The 14340-nt window shown below is 36.8% G+C and overlaps 3 protein-coding genes across 5 annotated transcripts in view; 1 reads left to right on the forward strand and 2 right to left on the reverse strand.

The window, feature by feature from the left end:
• Positions 1-3649, reverse strand: part of LOC129568552 (DNA topoisomerase 3-beta) — a 4919-nt gene extending 1270 nt beyond the window's left edge. Inside the window, exons 1-10 of one of the 2 annotated variants that reach the window (XM_055446597.1) lie at positions 3202-3649; positions 3019-3129; positions 2829-2958; positions 2499-2763; positions 2202-2440; positions 1913-2113; positions 1690-1823; positions 1053-1589; positions 722-971; positions 502-655 (exon numbers count right to left, since the gene is read on the reverse strand). In XM_055446597.1, the coding sequence (XP_055302572.1) occupies positions 502-655; positions 722-971; positions 1053-1589; positions 1690-1823; positions 1913-2113; positions 2202-2440; positions 2499-2763; positions 2829-2958; positions 3019-3129; positions 3202-3292 (2112 nt within the window). In that variant the 5' untranslated portion in view covers positions 3293-3649. The remainder of the gene's footprint in view (positions 1-501; positions 656-721; positions 972-1052; positions 1590-1689; positions 1824-1912; positions 2114-2201; positions 2441-2498; positions 2764-2828; positions 2959-3018; positions 3130-3201) is intronic. The other variant, XM_055446598.1, reaches the window with a different exon arrangement.
• A 174-nt stretch (positions 3650-3823) lies between these two features.
• LOC129568554 (DNA-directed RNA polymerases I, II, and III subunit RPABC4) lies at positions 3824-4467 on the forward strand. Its single transcript, XM_055446602.1, has 3 exons — positions 3824-3964; positions 4134-4226; positions 4326-4467. The coding sequence occupies exons 1-3, from the start codon at positions 3904-3906 to the stop codon at positions 4346-4348; spliced, it is 177 nt and encodes a 58-aa protein (XP_055302577.1). The 5' UTR covers positions 3824-3903; the 3' UTR covers positions 4349-4467.
• LOC129568553 (uncharacterized) lies at positions 4463-7209 on the reverse strand. Of its 2 annotated transcripts, none has more exons than XM_055446600.1 (5): positions 6622-7209; positions 6193-6481; positions 5867-6120; positions 5306-5801; positions 4463-5234 (listed from the first exon to the last, which is right to left on the reverse strand). In XM_055446600.1, exons 2-5 carry the CDS (start codon positions 6354-6356, stop codon positions 4916-4918), a joined length of 1233 nt encoding a protein of 410 aa, XP_055302575.1. In that variant the 5' UTR covers positions 6357-6481; positions 6622-7209; the 3' UTR covers positions 4463-4915. The 2 variants fall into 2 exon arrangements, with proteins under 2 accessions (XP_055302575.1, XP_055302576.1); XM_055446601.1 differs by having other exon boundaries at positions 6193-6449; positions 6622-7119.
• Positions 7210-14340: the final 7131 nt, after the last annotated feature.

Below are 14340 nucleotides of genomic sequence, written 5' to 3' on the forward strand. Positions count from 1 at the left end.
TATGGGAGGTACCCGTTAATCGATTCTGATTGGCTTCAAACTTTTTTTCCCAAAGAACGAAATTCCAGAAAGTTTGAAGCCAATCGGAGTCGATTTACATGTACCTCCCATACAAAAGTGTCAATTTCCTGAGGTTTTTCTTAGGGCAAGTACCCCAGGGTCAAATCGAAAATGGCTCATCTTCGAACTTAAACTAAGTTTTTCGGATACAAAACTTTTGGCATTTCCAGATTTGGATTATCTCAATCATTTTTTGAGTTATCGTGTTAACAAACACCAATGACAACGACAACGACGACGGCACACGAACGGAAAAGTGTCTCAAAAAGTGGTTTTCTACGCGTTTCATGAGTTTTTATGATGATCTAAGCTAATTTTGCGAAAAAAGTTTTCGGGACCAATTCCTATACTTTCCCTTGACACGTTGTGTACGGAAAAGTAAAATGAAAACAATTTTAAGGGCAAATCAAGCAAATAAAGGTCTAAAAGTGATTGTCTTACCATGCATGAGTTACAACCGGCATTGTTTGGCATACCCTTGAATGGTGGATTGGCATAGCAATACGGACACAATGGATACGAACGTCCTTTCGTACCGCTTGAAAATGCAAGCAACTCAAAATCATCCAATGGACAACGGAGCTCCTTATAGGCTCTGCAACGAATAATTCATAAGCAATGCTTTCTGTTTTGCCAACAGCAAAGAATTGTCTTTACTAACCTGACTGTACCGTCTTTAGGCAGTGTATACGTATCGTCACATTGGGTACAATGCAGTCGAGCTGGCTTTGTTTGGATATACTTCATGTAGCGACGGCATTTTCCACAACGTGAAAATGCCTTTCCTGAGTCAGCAATGGATGCAAACGATGCTTCGAATAATGAATCCATTACGCATATATTTTGCACGAAAAATAAAAATTTCATACGGAATATTTCGACGGCATGCTTTAGAACCGAACCAAAATCAGCTAATGTGGAGAAAAGTTTAAGCAGTCGTTAGTTTGAGCCAATTTGTTTAGTTTAAGATAAGTTTTAGCTTGAAAATATACCTGAACCAGCTGCAATCAAGTTCAATGCCTTCTCAACGTCGGAACGCATAGTTGGGAGCACAAGTTCTGGGTCAATCTTTTGATATCCATGTACAAGAACATTTCCTAAGGTTGTTGGTATCAAACGTCGGCTCGATGCGATCGTCACATAGTTGCGCTGGCAAATGTTGTTTATGTGAACCGGAATCGAAGCATCCGTTCCAATGCCATGTTTTTCCATAAGCGTAATAAGCTCCGATTCAGTTAAATAGTCGGGTGGTCCAGTTTGGCTCTCCACCAATTTATACTCGTTGATTTTCACCGAATCACCCTGCTTGAAACTTTGCGCTATATCATCTTTACCAAATGCCTGCCATGTCATACACTTTGTATACCCGGGATCAATCAATTTGTTCGTCGTGCACGAAAATTTCTCTGAACCGACAGTAAATTTCGACGTTGTCTGTTTGTATCGTAAATCTTGCGAAACAGTAGCCAGGAAATGACGACAAATGTAATCGTACACACGCCACGTGTCATTGTCCGTCTCTCCTCGATCTGGAAAAAGTAACATAAATTAGATTATGACAATTTCAATATTGATTTGGTTATGGTTCAGGCAACGGTGAAGATAAAAAAGATGGAAAAAATTTCTTACTCAATAATTTAGCAGGTGTAATCGGTGGATGGTCTCCACAATCAGTTCCACGACGTGGAGAATTAAAGTTTTGTGCTACATCCTTAGCCTCAGTTCCAAACTCCGATGATGGCTGTAACAAGCGTACAACACCACTAGAAGAAATGATTTTTAGAAATTTGCGTTGAATTGAATGAAACTTAGGATTTTATGATAACAATTTTTCCTAAATCAAATGTCTTACTTTAAATCAAAGTTTTGCGGATAGCTTGTGGTTTCCGTACGTGGATAACTGATATAACCTTGAGTGTAGAGACGTTCAGCCAAAGTCATGGCAGTGTGTGGTCCAATGCCCAGGCCGGCACTAGCAGCTCGCATTAATTCAACCGTGTTCAGGGCCAATGGACGTGGTTTGACCAGATCTTTTTCAATAACACTTTCAACACTGAATTCGAAGGGAAAAAAACAATTTTTATGTCAAACAAATAAAAAATTGGTTGAAAATCAGAACTGAAATAATATGATCATCTTACTGAGCATCTTTGTGTTTCTTGACGATGTTCATGAAGAAATTAGCTACATCCTTGCTAAAAATACGATTTCTTGCCCATTCTAATGTAACATCCGAACCACCAACCGATAGTTGAACATACCAAAAAGTCTCAGGCTTGAAATTTTGTATTTCATCATGTCGTTGCACACAAAAACCCAGTGTTGGCGTTTGACATGGCCCATAAGAAATTAATGATGAGTCCAAATCACCATAATGACCCTGTATTCAATTGAAAAATGTAAATTTTTTTGCGCCGATTTTAATTAGTTTGTTTTACCTGAAAAAATTTCGTTTGGAAGCGAGTGAAAGCGCACCCAATTCGCAAATCAATCTCTTGCCGTGCATCAACACTGCGTGCTTCATTTTCATTTGGCCGAATCAAATTATTCATTGCATATTTGATGTCCTTTTCCGTGATTGCCGAAAATTTGGCACGATAGGTCACCTCATTCGAATAGACATTACGAATTGAACGTGACACTGCGTCCATCACTTCAAAGCAAATATTTTCCCCTTCCTTATCGCAATCGAGCCACAGGACCCTTGAAAATAAATTGATATTAGTGGGTACGTAAGTGAATAATGTGATAAGAGTGGAGCTACTAACAAATAATCGCAGCCCTTTGCTTCTGTGCCCAAAAATTGTCGCATTCGCAATTTCGGTGTGGCTTCTTTCTTTTCCGTTGGGCAAGTGAACAGCTCCACTGGGTCAACGCGATCCCATGAATTGTATTTACCTAATCGAAGAATTTATTAACGAAACATAATTCGTCTGTGCAAAAAAAATCGATATTTACCAACAAAATCCAATGACATGACATGACCGCACACCGATGTCATTTTGAACGTAACATTCTCATTGCGAAATACCCCTTTCCATTCATGCACTGAGCACGCATTATTTGAACCTGTTTAGGATTCAATACGAACAAAATTAGCTAAAAATATTCCCATAACCAATCGATTGAGTTTTCTCTTACCTTTTCGATTCGAGTTCCGTCCATTGCTCAAAATATTTGCCAACGAAGCAGCCAACGACGGCTTCTCCGCTACCATCAGCACCGACTTCATAGTTGCCACACGATTCTTTCTTCTCACTAATTAAAGTCCGTTGTTATCGGAAAAGTTTCGCTGGAAAATTATACAGAAAATAATGCCGCCTATAAATTGATTGTTTCTCTCCCCGACACCAACTAAAACAAACTATGCACCAATGACAGTTCTGTTGATGTTGTACATACACATGTCCGATTTCTATAGCGTCTGTGTGCTATTAGACAAACGCTGTCATTCAATTCAGCACACCCGGATGAAAACCAAATGCTCAGTTTTACGTAAGACATTTTACCGATATATTTTGCAATCGTATTTACAGACAAAACCAAATAAAAAAGCAAATTCATATCACAAAACCATTAAATCAATTTTCATCCAAAACATATCTTTTTTACGTATTTTTTGTTGGGCTGAGAAACATCTTTGTTGGATGTAGCGACACCACGACAAACGGACATTCAGCGAATTAAAACCTGACAGAACTCAGCCTTAAGGTTAGGTGTCAAAACGCTGTCATTCAAGTGCGTGCTTTGTTTGGTTTCACATCAACTCGTGCTACAAAAGTAACAATTTAGTTTTTTCTTCAATTTTCTCGAACATAATATCAACTGAACATCTTCAGAAAGATGTCGGAGCCAAGTTCTAAGGATACTGTTCTGAAAACAGCGATGGTATATGTTTGCGGCGGTAAGTTTTTATTAATCATGACTATATCTGCCTCACAATATGGCATGTGAATAGTTTCATTCGTTGAGAACAGTCCCATTTAATTTAGTTTATAGCCTTATTTCCCACTTCGGATAACATTGAAGATATCTACTAAACGGATTCATTTTATTTTACTCTCACCCATTAGAATGTCACTGCGAGAACGAAATGCGGCCAAAAGACGCGATTCGGTGCCGAGAATGTGGTTATCGGATTATGTACAAGAAACGTACGAAGCGGTGTAAGTAGTTTAAATCACATTTTTGCTCAGAGTATTTCCTATAATTTCATAACTTGAAGAAATCTATTGATTAAATTCTGTTTATTTCACATTTCACAGTGATTGTATTCGATGCTCGCTGAGCCAGAGACAACACCATCAATTTAAACTCAATTGGACATTCACACTAACCAAATTACGATAATTTTTGTGCTAAACTTACTTTTCGGTCGGATAATAAAAACAAGTTCATAACATACAATTCGCACGGTGTTTTTTTTATTGAATATTTATTTTGATTTTTTTGTCATTAGGAACATTCATGCCCTAGCACATTACACTTGGACGCACAAGTTTGTGGTTTTGATTTGTCTTTAAAAGGAATATAAATTGAGTTTGTTTTTATAACAATTACTGTCTTAGATAACTATAAAAAACGAAGATGCTACTTAAAAGAGACTATTTCTCACAATTATTTGATATGAATGACAATGGTTGTACGTAATTACGTACTTGGGCTTAGATCTACATAATATTTTTTGATACGAAAGTCTGAATTGAAACCGTTGGTGTCATGCAATAAAACTTGACTAAAATAAACTAGATGATTCATGAATATTTGGGATAAAATAAAGAAATACTATTTTAGGCTATGTTTTACAATGAGAGAGAATCATACCCATCGCCATTGTTGCCTGAACAATTTCGATCTACTTATTTTTCAAAGCATTGAATAGATTTCGACCGAGAGTTTTGTAGGCAGGACCGTAATTTCCGTAGGAATCGGTTCCAATCAAATTTTGTTTGAAAACAACAAGACCATTGCTGAAGATGACTTTGGTCCTCAAATAGTCAATTTCAAACTGTTCAAACCAAGTTTGCCAGGTGTTCAGATTCGACCAACGTTTTTCAACAATTGATTTGAGGTGCTTTGCATGCATATCGGCCCCGACCATGATTTGACAGCAACCGCAAATCATACCAACAATTTGGTTTTTTTCCGCCTTTCCCGTTTGGATCATCAGCTCGCTAGAAATTCATAACAAATGCAAATGGATGATATTGAATTCTGTGCAAAAATGATATGTTGACATTCATACCCGTGTTGTTCACGATGATGCGCCATGACTTCTTGTGACGTGTTGAAAGTTGTTCCGCAATATTTGCACTCGAATTTCCTGTTCAATTCTAGAAGCTCGGCCAAAGTTTCTTCTGTATACCGGGTTGGATTAAATATCTTCAATGACAAGACCTTTTTCATTTCATTGCAAACGTGCGCATTCAAATTAGGTCCAACATAGGGACAAAGGACGCATCGACGATTTTGCACAGCGACAAAATGCTCGTTTGGGTGGACTTTGTTATGATGTTTTTCCAGACCAAGGAATGTGCTAAAGTAGCGACATTCGCCAATATTGCAATGGATCAAATCGACCGGGTAAAATCGGAATGGATACTGTGAATCCTTATGTTGTGCGTACCAATGATCGTACATCATGTCAACTGTTGAAAATGTAAATGATGACACATTCCGCAACCTTTCATTCTTACAAGCGAAACAAATCAATTCCCTTTTTGGTTTGGTCGTCTTCACTTCTGTTGAATAGAAAACGTCGTCATTAACCACTTTTCAAACATAAATATGTTAGGGGATCCCTTACCTGGAACCATTTCTTTTTTCAATTGACCCAGTGGTACGGGTGACAACAATTCGTTCAATAAATCGACACCATTCATTGGGGTGTTCATCACCTGAAAAGGTGTGCTGTCTGGCACACGCCCTCTATGCAAACTGCTTATAGGCACATCTGATACTGGCATGTCATCTTCCATATCAATCGGTTCAAATGCAATGGTCTTCGTACATTTTTCCATTGCCAATGCCATTTCGAAGCGTTTGCAGGCTTCCATCAACCTAAAATATGTTTTATTTAGTATTTGATATCAAATGTTATGTAAAAGCCAAGTTTATGAATCATGTTCTTACCGATAGTTTATCGCTTTCAAGAAATTGATCTTGAATTCACGGTTGTAAGATGTTCCCGTTTGCATCAAGTGTGCTTGGATATTGTTGAGAGACTGCATGGTTTCACGATCAATTGCATCACAACACCGTGTTAGCTCGTTTAGCCAAATATTGTTTAATGCCATTTCGACTTTTCGTGTGGTATTCAAGATGAAAAATATCGAATGAGCAATGTGATCTTATCAATTCCAGACAGTGTGTGCTCTCTGCGCTGCAGTCTGCTCACAAATACAAACGAATAGTAAGACGCCTGCGAACAAATATTTTTCTTGTGAATAAACATTTTGGTTGAGCTCGATTTGTTGCTCTCTCATGTGACAACATAAATATTGTTTACTTTCGAAGAGTGTTTGATATTTTTTCTATGACCAAAATCAAAACAATACTTACTTTTGTTGGTAGTTTTGTATCGAAATAACTTGTTATGTGCCCAATGTCTGTTCCATTAGTCACAGCATCGTGTATGTTCTGCGATGAATGACAACTATTGTTTATCGGCTAAGCAGCACTGCTGCCCCTTTGTTAATATTTAATTGCGATATTCAAATCGATCCAAGTTCTCCGCGATAACAACTGCACTAAACGTATGGATAATTCTTTATTTTTTCTCTTGTTAAAAACTGTGAAAGAATTTTTTGTAATAAAATATGCAATTAAACGTCGTGAAGTTCTGACCGGTTATACACTCTGCTCAAATTGCACTGCATCAAATATCACACGTCATTCTAATATGCTGTGTCAGCTTTTCATTTTCTGGACATAAGCATTTAAGGTTAGTTTTCGTTGTACGACTATTCCACACCAAGTAGGACAAAATTCTGATTTCATCTCTCCGATTTTGCTCAAACTTGGTGTATAAACTTCTTATGGGCAAAAACTCGCAAAGTCAAAAAATTAGGGTGATTGAAAATTAGCGTGGCCGATATTTTGCAAAAAAATGACTATAGCACTTTTCTCAAATTTTTCACTATGAAAAGTGTGGTACAAACTTTCCAAACCATATGCATGGTTGGATAAATAATCGATGGGCCTCGTCGAAAATTAGCCTAAGAATGACCTGTTCAAAATTGAATCAAATCTTCAAACGAAACTCAGATTGATGCAGACGTGTGCAAGGGGGGGGGGGGTATTCCGGTTTTACCCCCCTCTAGGATTCCAAAATGTGGACCCCCCCAGCGATTTGGAAAATTTGACACTAGATATAATCGATTTTGAAAATGAGGACCTTTTTTTTTAGGTCTTCACTTGTTTTTTGACACCCATTGGCAAAATTTTAGACCCCCATTGTGGAATTTTGACTGTTTTACACTAGATAGAATCGATTTTAAAAAGTGAGGACCTTTTTTTTTTTTTGTCCTCACTTTTTTCGGAGACTGGTTTTACACTAGATAGAATCGATTTCCAGACCCCCCCTGGCAAAATCATTTTACCCCCCCCCCCCTAGAATTTTTGACCTTGCACACGTCTGGATTGATGTTACAGATTTAAAAGTCCAACCACATGCTAACAGCTTATTTTAGTATATTTTGACACTCAATCTTCTGAACTATATTTGAAGTGGTGGTAAAGTTTAAATTGCATTTTAGATTGATCGTTCTTGAGCTAATTTTTAATGAGAAATCCGAAAATGCAATCATTAGTGTCCAAAAATGAGGTCCAGTGCCTTGATTTGGGCAGTTGTGATGAGATTGTGCGATTTTTTTCACCCTTTTTCTTCAATATTAGCCTCCCCAATGCCAAATTTGAGGCATATAAGATATATAAGTTATATGCCAAAAGAAACTAGAGACCAGTCGCTACATTTAAGAAACACATTGCACTTGCGTTGGTGCCTTAGAAACCATTTAAGATGGTTGCATACTTGCAGGAGCATGATTTTTCAAACTTTCGACCCCAATTTGGGCCAGAGGAGAGGTTTTTATGAAGTTAAAATGTTCTACGCGTAAGTAAGATTTTTTACGAGCTTTCCGAACATCATAGTGGTTTGGTGGTAAAAGTGGTTTTCTGCCCTGTATTTGCCCTAAAATAGTGATTTCTGGTGATTTTTCGATTTTGAGAGCCTCTACAGCCTCTCCAAATGGAAAGGTGACCCCAACCAATGGTATCATTTGATTCGTTGGAGTCTGGTGAGCGTTTTATCGGAACGCATCAGCAACGTCAGACCGCCTATTCGGTGTGAAAAAAATTTATATAGTCGAAAAACCATGAAAAAATGGTAAATGGTGACCACACCGATTTTTATTCTGGCGGATAGGTTGGGAATATCGTGAAACTCAAGAATTTGAGGTAGGCCAACGTTTAAGCCCAAAAAATCGAAAAAAATAAGACCACGTCAATTGGAGTTTTTCCACATTTTATACTTTGAACCCACTTTTCAGGGCCTGAATGGGCCCGGATGAGGTGGTCGTAGTGGACTTTTTTGTAGCCCCATCGATTATCTATCCAACCATGCATATGGTTTGGAAAGTTTGTACCACACTTTTCATAGTGAAAAATTTGAGAAAAGTGCTATAGACTATAGTCAATTTTTTGCAAAATATCGGCCACCCTAATTTTCAATCAGGTGGGGAAGGTCACCCTAATTTTTTGGCTTTGCGACTTTTTGCCCATAAGAAGGCAATTTTCTTTAAAATATAAATGAAAAAACCACAATTAAGATATCTTTCGTGTATCATATTTAAGATTGCTTTACCGTCAAGTGTTTAATTCAGCCATTCCGTGCAACATTTTGATGTCGTTCTTTGAAGAAAAAAAAGATTTTTCTACATTTTTACTACTTACAATACAATAATTTCTTACTCTTGTTTTTCCTTTTGAAATTCGTTCCACAAATGATTTGTATTTTCAATTTTTTCGGTCATACCAAAAACGTTCAATGAATCAGAAAAAGAGAACCCTTGAACCAATTGATTTCTTTTATATCCATTTTCTTGTTTATTTCTCTTTATTTCAAAGTAAATAAGTAATTTCATTACATCGACAAATTCAATCTCAATCGAGTAATGTTTGATTACAATGAAACAGGCCATACTCTGACACATGTTATTTTCCGATTTGGAAAAAATCAAGACGGTATATTAGACCCGTGGCTGAAATATCATCAGGTATCGATGGATCATCATGAAATTGAATGGTGATGCCATTTTTCATTTGGACTTTAGATTTTGTTTGGAGGCCAATGGCACAATTATGCGGAGGATTTTGCTTGAATCGAATTTCATACAAAAATCCAGGTTTTATTAAAACCGGCTCTAACAACACCAACTGATTGGTATTTGAGCTGTTCAGTATAGTTATTCCATTGTGTTTCACCTCTTCTTTGAAATCATCGGATACGGATATTTCGACAATTGATATTTCTGTTGGAACATTTTCACTTTCAAGGTATTCGTAATGGAATCAAATAGAAATCTTTTGAGCATAAGCAGTTCGTTGCTGGAAAATTTAATTGTTTCCAAATTTTTCATCAGGTACGGGTCACATGATTTATTTCTCGATGTCAATCGATTGCAATAAATCTCGTTTTCGACATTATTTGGAACTATACTACAGCATTTCAGTTGATTTCTTTCGCTTGAAGCCTTTCCAAGGACTTCGTCATACAATGCGACACCGAACCATGAATTCGTACCTAATTCGCGAATCATCAGACAGAGCTCTCGGCATGATATCAATTCAAAACGAATTGGTCTGATCAAATCGTTAAATTTAGTATCCATGTAATTTTGTGCTAACTTGTCATCCGCGAAAGTTGCTTGATCCAGCACAAAATTGCCACGAAAAGCTCGGCTTCCACCAATTCAATTTCAGAATTTCGGCCAACACCTTTTGTTCGCATGATAGGAAACCAGTTGACTTGAGTACAGCATTGAGCCCGATAACATGACCGCTTCAGATCGTCTTGGTTGAAGAGTATTGCCAATCCATAACTTCGGCAGGCGTTGTCGTCGTTGAGATTATTTTTCAGGAACTTGCTGCACACCGCCATACACTCGGGCACGTTGTACTTCTCGTCGAGATTCATCACTGTAGCAACGTGCTCCATGTTCAGTTTGACTTGACCCAAGTAGAAAAACTGCAGAAAAATTTTGAAAGCCTCAGCAGACGCATCGGAAATCTCTACCGCATTCTTATCCTTTCACATTCCATTGAACTTTCCCGCAAATTCTTCACTTGCCGCCATCAAGTGGACTTTGTGGGCTGGGACTCGTTCGTAGTCATCATTTGGTCCGAACACGAAATGAACATCGGCCAGTTCAGCTTTCAAGTACAACTTTTCTCCGATTGTTGACAACAGTTGAGTCGCGTAGTCGCTGTTAAGAGGATCGAAAATCGGCATTGTTGTTGACTGCGCTCCTTCTTTACGACAAATGTACTGCAAAATGAACGACAAAATGTATTACATATTTCATTGTCTTAAATTTAGACTTGAAGAAAATATTCAAAACCAAAATTCATTTTCACTCACTTTCAACTTTGGTTGAGGTTATGTGCGATGTTTGTGTTCAATTCACCGGTTTCCAGGGAGAGAATAAATTCTTAGCTGCAATATGTCATTTTTTAGTTTGTATGAAGCCCATTTATTCAATCGAATATAAACAATTCTCATTTCAAATTCAAAATTCAATGCTTTGATATATGAGTGTTTCACACTTTTTAGTTGATTTAGCAGTCAATACGGAATGAATGTGCAGAAGTGATGTGATATGACGTTTACGATTCGATCTGTATGCGTGTTGGTGTTAGTGCACAGTGGTCGTGATCGAACAGAACAATATGAATGTTGAGTGTGGTTGTCCTGCTTAGTAGCGGTTTATGTTGATTGAATGCACCAGCCAAAGCGAGCGAAAGCAGCGAAAATGACGTTTGGTCAACATTCGTTGTATGTTTGGAATTAACAATTCAAAAAAGTTCGACCGCTTAAAATATACAATAGTGTAATCAAATCAATTTTCAAATGAAAAAATGTTGCGTGTGTTTTTATTTTACTTCTGCTTTGCTTCTGCTTTAAACACAACCATTCAGTTTGTTAACCTCAATGAATCATACGTAAGTTGCTCATCCATGCTAAGTATGTTTTTATGAGGTATTTTTCTCCATTTGTTTTCTCCATATTTTTGGATTTTCTTATGTTGGTTTCTATAGAAATTCGTTTCATTCAAACCTAATCTTAATTTATTTAACCTTTCCATTTGTCATAATAGCTCAAATAAAAGAGTATTTATCAACCCTGCACACCTATTCTGATATTTCGAATTTCACTCTACCAAAAGATGTACATTTTCCATGGCACGCCACCATAGTCATTAAATATAATCATAACCCATTAACACCGTATCCGCACTATTATTCGGGGGTGATTTTGAATGAAAAATGGATTATTGCCACGGCCAAAATCATTGAAAATGCATATTCGATTCGCGTTGACGTTGGCTCAGTCAACATAAAGGAACCAACGGTCAGTGTTTATCCCGATGCATACACATTGCATCCGCGGCAGCCACTATATACAGTGAGTTTTCCTGCATATAAAATGTCACACTATATACAGTGAACTTTGGCCACATTAACTGTATATATTGGCTCATTTTATATCCAGTGAACTTTCGAAATTAACTGCATAAAGTGAACATTCAAAGTTCACTGTATATAGTGTGACATTTTATATGCAGTGAGAATTTGTTTAACCACATAGAAAGCTCGGCGCGCGCGCGCTTTCGCTTTCTATGTGGTTAAAAAGACAATTTACGTATATTCAACGTAGCATTTTCCTTTCTTTCATGAGAATTATAACCAATATCACCCATTAAATTGCAATTATAACTGAAGTATTTGTGTGCATGATTTTCAATTGAGTTCATCTGTTTGAATTTAGAAAAATTATGATTTTCATAGTGCGACATCATATTAAGCAGTAGTCTTTATACGGATGATGCTGTCGTAGATAGAATTGGTGAGTTCTTTATCTCCTTTTTCACCTAGACTGTTGCTGTGCGAATATTCATTCATCATATTTTTCTATCGTTATGGGCTAGAAACAGAAGAATATGCAAAACATTCGCACAGCAGCAGCGGAAATGAAAGAGAAAAAATTTCAATCACACCAATTCAATTGATGCTGTCGTACGTTCAAAAACTACAGTTTGATATGCTGTCGCAATATCAAAATCAAAATTTTTTTAAATTCAAACAGATGAACTCAATCGAAAATCATGCACACAAATACTTCAGTCGTAATTGCAATTTAATAGGTGATATTGGTTATAATTTTCATGAAAGAAAGGAAAATGCTACGTTTAATATACGTAAATTGTCTTTTTAACCACATAGAAAGCGAAAGCGCTATGTGGTTAAACAAATTCTCACTGCATATGAAATGTCACACTATATACAGTGAACTTTGAATGTTCACTTTATGCAGTTAATTTCGAAAGTTCACTGCATATAAAATGAGCCACTATATGAGCAAAAACACGAAAATCGGGAATGGTTAGAATTTTTTTTTATTCAAATATCGCGGTACTGTGGTCTTTTTTCTTTAAAAGTGATCCTAAAGTATCGGCCAATACCATTTTCATATGAAGGTAGGCATTTATAGTGTGCCATTTCAACGTAGTTGTGCTTGTGCCTCGTTTTGGGTCAAAATGAGCGAAAATACACAACCGAACAAAAAGTCTTGTTTAAATATATAATTTTCGTTATCATTGTTATTATTCGATTTTATTTATTAGATTACGATGTAATCGTGCTATTTTGGCCAAATTTTGCAATGAATACATCTTATTCATGTGCATTTGAAGGCTCTGAAAGGTGCCGCAAATTGGAATGTAACCTTCCAGTCTAAAATTCCCGAAAGTTTTTTTTCGTGTATACCTTTATCAAGAATAATGACGCTATATCAGTTTTTTTAAAGAACTTTCTGCCTATTTTCTGGAAAATAAAAAATATTAGTTACTTTATTTGACTAAAACACTTAAACGAGCCTTCAGACATGTGTAACGAGCCAGTCTTTGTTACATTGAAAAAATCGAGATCATTTGATGACAGGTTTTTTCTTTGTAAACCAATCCAGAACTGAACACCACAAAGAATGATAACACTTCTATTCTTTCTCTACCCGTTTGAATCAATTTTGAGTGTATTATTGCATTTATTTCAACCGTCGATGTACTTTGTAACGATCCAGTCTTTTATGTGTAACCTTCCAGTCCTTTTTTTGATCAGAGAAATCGGAATCGTTTATGACAAATTTCTATTACAAATCGATTCCAAACCAAAAATCATGATAAATTCTCGTATTTCTATTTGTTATCGACTGATTTGAACCTAATTTGAATTTGATATTTGGTTTATTTAGCCCGAGGAATTTTGTGTAAGGAGACAGTCTTTTTTCTGTAACCTTCCAGTCCGTATATTTTGGATCATAGAGCGACCCGAATTGATTTTTATGGGGTAAATATGGTTTCGTTCGTTTCTTTGATCCTTCAGATAGCGAACAGAACCTTGGAGTACAAGGATGCTCTGCTGGAGGAACTGGATTTTAGATATATGTAAGACAAACTCCAAACATATCGCCAAAATTGTAACCTTCCAGTCCAACAAAAAAACGGCTATATTTCTATGGGTGTGGGAGATATGGGAAAGGTTTGTTGGTATGAAATGTTCCTTTTGTGGTCTAAATTTGCCTCAGCATAATACTTCAAGTGGTTTCTGGGCTTACAGAAGAGATATGAGCATGAATATTTTGAAAAATCGTGCGAATGTAACCTTCCAGTCTGTGTTTTTGCCCATATACAGTTAATGTGGCCAAAGTTCACTGTATATAGTGTGACATTTTATATGCAGAAAAACTCACTGTATATAGTGACTGCCTTGCATCCGCAATTTGACGAGAATAAATTTGAAAATAATATTGCTCTCCTTCGTTTATCTCGGGATGGTTTACTTGATTATACAAGCAAAGTGGTGAAGTTTGCTCCAATTCGATTGCCGCAGAGACGACAAATCAACGAATCTTTCATGGGATTGGAATTTGCGGCACATATTAGCAGCAATAGATTTTCGAAATCAAGTATGACTTCAAATTTGCTTTCATTCTATTTTCCTCTT

The sequence above is a fragment of the Sitodiplosis mosellana genome, unplaced genomic scaffold, assembly GCF_009176505.1.
Source record: "Sitodiplosis mosellana isolate CC-2019 unplaced genomic scaffold, AAFC_SMos_1.0 Smas_scaffold_20, whole genome shotgun sequence".
In the NCBI taxonomy this organism is placed as follows: domain Eukaryota; kingdom Metazoa; phylum Arthropoda; class Insecta; order Diptera; family Cecidomyiidae; genus Sitodiplosis; species Sitodiplosis mosellana.